At 39.0% G+C, this 7,013-nt stretch overlaps 1 protein-coding gene across 8 annotated transcripts in view; it reads left to right on the top strand.

The window, feature by feature from the left end:
* Positions 1 to 1,072: 1,072 nt before the first annotated feature.
* The window catches only part of KHDC4 (KH domain containing 4, pre-mRNA splicing factor), a 30,884-nt gene continuing 24,943 nt past the window's right edge, over positions 1,073 to 7,013 (top strand). For 7 of the 8 annotated variants that reach the window (XR_012577325.1, XM_074529261.1, XM_074529260.1 and 4 more), the window contains exons 1-3: positions 1,073 to 1,177; positions 1,256 to 1,496; positions 3,560 to 3,688. Coding sequence is in view for 7 of the 8 variants with exons in the window: in XM_074529261.1 (XP_074385362.1) it covers positions 1,131 to 1,177; positions 1,256 to 1,496; positions 3,560 to 3,688 (417 nt within the window). In the remaining variant the exon portion in view is untranslated. The remainder of the gene's footprint in view (positions 1,178 to 1,255; positions 1,497 to 3,559; positions 3,689 to 7,013) is intronic. The other variant, XM_074529258.1, reaches the window with a different exon arrangement.

The raw sequence follows: 7,013 nt of genomic DNA, 5'->3' as shown, positions 1-7,013 counted from the left end.
AAGATTTTCTTTTTAATTTTTTATCCCTGTTCCAGTACTGACACCTCAAAAGCCCCACCCTGAGAGCGTTGTCCGAACGCTTCTGGAGCTCTGGCAGCTTTGGGTCAGCACCGTCACCCTATAATCCAATTTCAACCTCGCTGACACAGCTCCAGCCGCTCCCTCACACGTTATAATATTGGCTTTTCGCAAATATTCAAATGGATTCTGTATGTGTGATGTTAAAATAACTTTGTTACAAAGGTATGGGTTTTATTTTTGCCTTGGGATAAAATGGCACACAGTGTGTCCAAACCCCAGCTGGACCAAAACAAAGTAACATATTTAGGCTTCATACTGGGGAAACGGCATAATCCTGGGCATAATACACGTAGGAATAATTAATAATAAAAAAGAACCCTTTTATGAGATAAGCATGTTTCATTTTTATATATTCTAAAGCTATAGTTTCAAAGATTCTTGCTACAAGCAATATTCTAAAATTATACTTCAAAAGGTTATTGTTGCTGAACTCTGTAAGGATAAACTACAAGCAGAAAGTTCCTGTCAAAAAGCAACATCCTTAACACTTTAATTCAAATGCTCCTAAATCAACTTAGGAGCATTTAGTTAAATGTAAAGGTTAACCTTTAGTAACCTTACCTTTAATAAGGTTTTGTAACCTAACCTTTAGTAACATTACCTTTAGTAAAGGTTCACATTTAGTAAAATGCATAAAGGTTAATTGTGAGCAAAAGATAGATTCAAAGGCCTTCTTCCATGCTTTACTTTCCTCAGTTATTTATTAGAATTATAACTGTCCCATGGTCGGTCTCCACACATATCACAATCATGAATACACACGTTGCCTGTATGTACCTGATACGAAACACAGACTTGTATTTCACAATTTTTAGGCTTAATTTTGGGGAAATGACACAATCTTTGGTATAACACACATGGAACCAACAGCGGGGCCGATCTGGGTGATCTTTGTGCTCCTTCCCCCCTCACAACCCCCGGCCTGCGGCGCCATGTCCGTGCCCATGGCAGCGACCGGAAGTAGCCGCGCCGTCTCCATGGCAACGAGCGGAAGCGGCGACGCGCGGCGGGCGCGGAGCCGGAAGTGACGCCCGGCAGCCGTGGCGGCCATGTCGGCGGGCGGCGGAGCGCAGCGGGACGCGGGGGCCGCGGGCGGGTGAGGCGCGGCCATGGCGGCTCGGGCGGCTCCGGTGCCGCTCGGAGCAGCGCCTCACGCTGCCTCTGTCTTTTCCAGGCGCCGCAGCAAGTGGGATCAGCCCGGCCCGGCTCCTAATTTCCTCCTCCCCGGTACGGCGCCGCTGCCCGGGCGGCCGTTCCCCGGTGGGGGCGGCGATGGCGGCGCCGCCGTGGCCGGGTCCGAGAGCTCGGCGGCGCCCTCGGGAGCGCTGGATGCGGCCGCGGCCGTGGCGGCGAAGATCAACGCGATGCTGATGGCTAAAGGGAAGCTGAAGCCGGCGCCCAGCACGGCGGACAAGGTGGGTGGGTGGGCGCGGGGGTGGTTCAGCAAATTGCCATTAAAATAGTCACAAATCATTTAAAAAATATTTTTCCATCCTAACAAAAAGCAGTGCGTGGCTGTGAGATCAGATTTTACCAAAGCCACCTGTAGGGAGGTGAAAAAGTTATTTTTTTCCTCAAAAACGTAGAATATTCTGAGTCGTGAGGGAGCCACGAGGATTTTTGCAGAGGGCAGAGCAGATGGAAAAACTCAGCGTGAAACAACTGCTTTAAAATTTGGCACCAAATTATTTTAGTGCCTGAAGAAATTACAGCATGAGCTGTAATTCCAAGTCCTAACCAGCTTATTCAGCTTTTGCTGAGCCCTGCCCTGAGCTTGGCTGACCCTGATGAGCTCAGGCAGCTGGACTGCAGTGTTCCTCTTAAATAATCTGAGTTTTTTATTCTAAATAAAGTGGAATTTCAGGCTTCCAGGCACAGCCTTGTCTTGCTCTGCTGCCTGTGCTGGAGCCAAGTTTAGAAGCTGTTTCAAATTTCATGGAGCCACAGCGTGATCTGGATTTATTTGGGCAGATCCAGCAATAATTCCAATGTGCTTTCTGTGCAATCTGTGAGAATTTTTTCAACGTGCAACCTGTAAAGATTTACCTTTAACAACTAAAAGGGGTGAACAAGAAGGATGTTATTTAATAATATGTGGTGAAGATAAATCTAGTTTTTATCTGGATTTATTTGGGCAGATCCAGCAATAATTCCAATGTGCTTTCCTGTGCAATCTGTGAGAATTTTTTCAATGTGCAACCTATAAAGATTTTGCCTTCAACAACTGAAAGGGGTGAACAATCCCATAAAAAATCAATTTTTTAGATGTTATTCTATGAATATGTGCTGAAGATAAATCCAGTTTTTATCTGGATTTATTTGGAAAGATCCAGCAGCAATTCCAATGTGCTTTCCTGTGCAATCTGTGAGGATTTTTTCAATGTGCAACCTGTAAAGATTTACCTTTAACAACTGAAAGGGATGAACAAGAAGGATGTTATTTAATAATATGTGCTGAGGATAAATCCAGTTTTTATCTGGATTTATTTGGGCAGATCCAGCAGCAATTCCAATGTGCTTTCCTGTGCAATCTGTGAGGATTTTTTCAATATGCAATCTATAAAAATTTTTTCAATGTGCAACCTGTAAAGATTTTGCCTTTAACAACTAAAAGGTGTGAACAAGAAGGATGTTATTCTATGAATATGTGCTGAAGATAAATCCAGGTTTTATCTGGATTTATTTGGGCAGATCCAGCAGAAATTCCAATGTGCTTTCCTGTGCAATCTGTGAGAATTTTTTCAATGTGGAATCTGTAAAGATTTACCTTTAATAACTGAAAGGGGTGAACAAGAAGGATGTTATTCTGTTAATATGTGCTGAAGATAAATCTTTAAATAATTTACATTATTCTATTAATGTGTGAAGATAAACTCAGTGTGTTTATTTGGGCTGTGAGGAAGCAGATGCAGCAGAAATTCCAAATGTGCTTTCCTGTGCAGTCTGTGAGGATTTTTTCAATGTGCAACCTGTAAAGATTTACCTTCAGCAATTAAAAGGGGTGAACAAGAAGGATGTTATTCTGTTAATATGTGCTGAAGATAAATCTTTAAATAATTTACATTATTCTATTAATGTGTGAAGATAAACTCAGTGTGTTTATTTGGGCTGTGAGGAAGCAGATCCAGCAGAAATTCCAATGTGCTTTCCTGTGCAATCTGTGAGGATTTTTTCAATGTGCAACCTGTAAAGATTTACCTTTAACAACTAAAAGGGGTGAACCATATATTCTATGAATATATATGGGTGAAGATAAATCCAGTTTTTATCTGGATTTATTTGGGCAGATCCAGCAGCAATTCCAATGTGCTTTCCTGTGCAATCTGTGAGGATTTTTTCAATATGCAATCTATAAAGATTTTTTCAATGTGCAACCTGTAAAGATTTACCTTCAGCAATTAAAATGGGTGAACAAGAAGGACGTTCCCCCCTAAAATTTGTGCTTTTTTTCCACTTTTGCAACTGCTTCCCTTTGAAGCTGCAGGCTCTGGGCAAAGGTCCAGCCACGAGTAAAAGCAAAGATGACCTTGTGGTGGCCGAGGTGGAGATCAACGATGTGCCCCTGACGTGCAGGAACCTGCTGACCCGGGGCCAGACCCAGGACGAGGTACGTCCCACACCCCAGGGGCACTTTTGTGTTTGCTGGAAAATCCTCTTTGCCCAGGAGTTCTCTCAGAGAGAAAAAGGAAAACAAAAGGATCTCATTTATTTTTCCTGTTTTGCTGCTTTGGAGTGTGGTTGGAGGTTGTTTATCCAGCAGGTGAATTGGTTTTATTTAATGACCGGTCATGGTCAGTGTTGGAGTTGGAGGTTGTTTATCCAGCAGGTGAATTGGTTTTATTTAATGACCGGTCATGGTCAGTGTTGGGGTTGGAGATTGTTTATCCGACAGGTGAATTGGTTTTATTTAATGACCGGTCATGGTCAGTGTTGGGGTTGGAGATTGTTTATCCAACAGGTGAATTGTTTATTGGTTTTATTTAATGACCAGTCATGGTCAGTGTTGGGGTTGGAGGTTGTTTATCCAACAGGTGAATTGGTTTTATTTAATGACCAGTCATGGTCAGTGTTGGGGTTGGAGGTTGTTTATCCGACAGGTGAAGTGTTTTTATTTAATGACCAGTCATGGTCAGTGTTGGGGTTGGAGGTTGTTTATCCAGCAGGTGAATTGTTTATTGGTTTTATTTAATGACCAGTCATGGTCAGTGTTGGGGTTGGAGATTGTTTATCCGACAGGTGAATTGTTTTTATTTAATGACCAGTCATGGTCAGTGTTGGGGTTGGAGGTTGTTTATCCGACAGGTGAATTGTTTTTATTTAATGACCAGTCATGGTCAGTGTTGGGGTTGGAGATTGTTTATCCAGCAGGTGAATTGTTTTTATTTAATGACCAGTCATGGTCAGTGTTGGGGTTGGAGATTGTTTATCCGACAGGTGAATTGGTTTTATTTAATGACCAGTCATGGTCAGTGTTGGGGTTGGAGGTTGTTTATCCAGCAGGTGAATTGTTTATTGGTTTTATTTAATGACCAGTCATGGTCAGTGTTGGGGTTGGAGGTTGTTTATCCGACAGGTGAATTGGTTTTATTTAATGACCAGTCATGGTCAGTGTTGGGGTTGGAGGTTGTTTATCCAACAGGTGAATTGGTTTTATTTAATGACCAGTCATGGTCAGTGTTGGGGTTGGAGGTTGTTTATCCGACAGGTGAATTGGTTTTATTTAATGACCAGTCATGGTCAGTGTTGGGGTTGGAGGTTGTTTATCCGACAGGTGAATTGGTTTTATTTAATGACCAGTCATGGTCAGTGTTGGGGCTCTGAGGAGAGAGTCAGGAGTTTTTCATTATTATCTTTTAGCCTTCTGTCTGTGTGCTTTCTCTAGTCTTTAGTATAGTTAGAATAGAATAAAATATGGTGTGGTATGATATAGTATAATATAATAATAATATGGTATAATATGATGTAATAGAATATGATCTAATATAAGATGTTGTAATATAATATAATATAATAGAATAATACATAATAATATATGATATATAATATAATATAATATATACAATATCATATATAATATAATACGTCTAATATAATATATAAGATGATAAAATATATAATGTTAGGTAATATAATATATAATATTGTATAGTATATAATGTATAATATAATCTATATCTAGAGATATCTAATCTAGAGATATACTAGATTATCTCTATAATCTAGTATAATGTAATATAACGTATATGATATATAAGATAATATATAATATAGTGTGGTATAGTATACAATACAGTATACAATACAATATACAATACAATATTGTAATATAAACTATAATATAAAACTATAATATAATATATAGTAATATATTGTATACAACATATAATATATTATATGCTATATAATATATTGTATATAATGTATAGTAAAATATAATATATTATGTGCTATATAATATATAATGTGGTGTAGTATACAATACAATATATAATATCGTGTTGTATACTATAATATATAATATAGTATAATGTAGTATAGTATTATATGATATTATATATTGTAATATATCTATATTATATATATACAATATATGTTATATATATTGTGTGTTGTATAGTATATACAGTATATATACTACATTTAATATATATATACTATATAGTATAGTATACAATCTATAATATAGTCTAATATATTATATTTTATGTAATATCATATATAATGTGGTATAGTATACAATACAATATATAATATCGTGTTGTATACTATAATATATAATATAGTATAATGTAGTATAGTATTATATGATATTATATACTATAATATATCTATATTACATATATACAATGTATGTTATATATATTGTGTGTTGTATAGTATATATAGTATATATACTACATTTAATATATATATATACTATATAGTATAGTATACAATGTATAATATAGTCTAATATATTATATTTTATGTAATATCATATATAATGTGGTATAGTATACAATACAATATATAATATTATATTTATACTATACTATAATCTAATATAACATAATATAATTAATATAATATAGTATAAGATAATAAATTAGCCTTCTAAGAACATGGAGTAAGATTCATCATTTCCTCCCTTCCTCACGGGGACCCCAAAATCTCCCTGACCCCAAAATCTCCCTGACCCCAAAATCTCCCTGACCCCAAAATCCTTCACCCCAAGCCCCTTCACCCCAATCCCCTTCACCCCAATCCCCTTCACCCCAAACCCCTCACCCCAAACCCCCTCACCCCAAACCCCCTCACCCCAAAATATCCCTCACCCCAAAATCCCTGACCCCAAAACCCCTGACCCCAAAACCCCTCACCCCAAACCCCTCACCCCAAAATCCCTCACCTCAAAATCCTTCACCCCAAACCCCTTCACCCCAAACCCCTCACCTCAAAAAACCCTTTACCCCAAAATATCCCTCACCCCAAAATATCCCTCACCCCAAAATATCCCTCACCTCAAAAAACCCCTCACCCCAAAATATCCCTCACCCCAAAATATCCCTAACCCCTCACCCCAATCCCCTTCACCCAAATCACCTTCACCCCAAACCCCCTCACCCCAAAATATCCCTCACCCCAACCCCCACACCCCAAAATCCCTCACTCCAAAATCCTTCACCCCAAACCCCTCACCCCAAAATATCCCTCACCCCAAAATATCCCTCACCCCAAAATATCCCTCACCCCAAATCCCTCACCCCAACCCCCTCCCCCAGCAGCTGTGCTGCCTTGGCCGGGAGCTCTGGGCTTACATAACCCTGGCCACCTTTCACCTTGTTCCTGAGCAGATAAATGAGATAAACCTGCAGTGAACTCTGCTCAGGGCTGCTTTCTTTCTAGGAAACTCGTGTTTCCAAAGGGTTTGTTGGTTTGTTCAGTAAATTGTT

Source organism: Zonotrichia albicollis, chromosome 30 (genome assembly GCF_047830755.1).
Source record: "Zonotrichia albicollis isolate bZonAlb1 chromosome 30, bZonAlb1.hap1, whole genome shotgun sequence".
NCBI classification, from domain to species: domain Eukaryota; kingdom Metazoa; phylum Chordata; class Aves; order Passeriformes; family Passerellidae; genus Zonotrichia; species Zonotrichia albicollis.
This window is presented reverse-complemented; position numbering and strand designations above follow the sequence as displayed.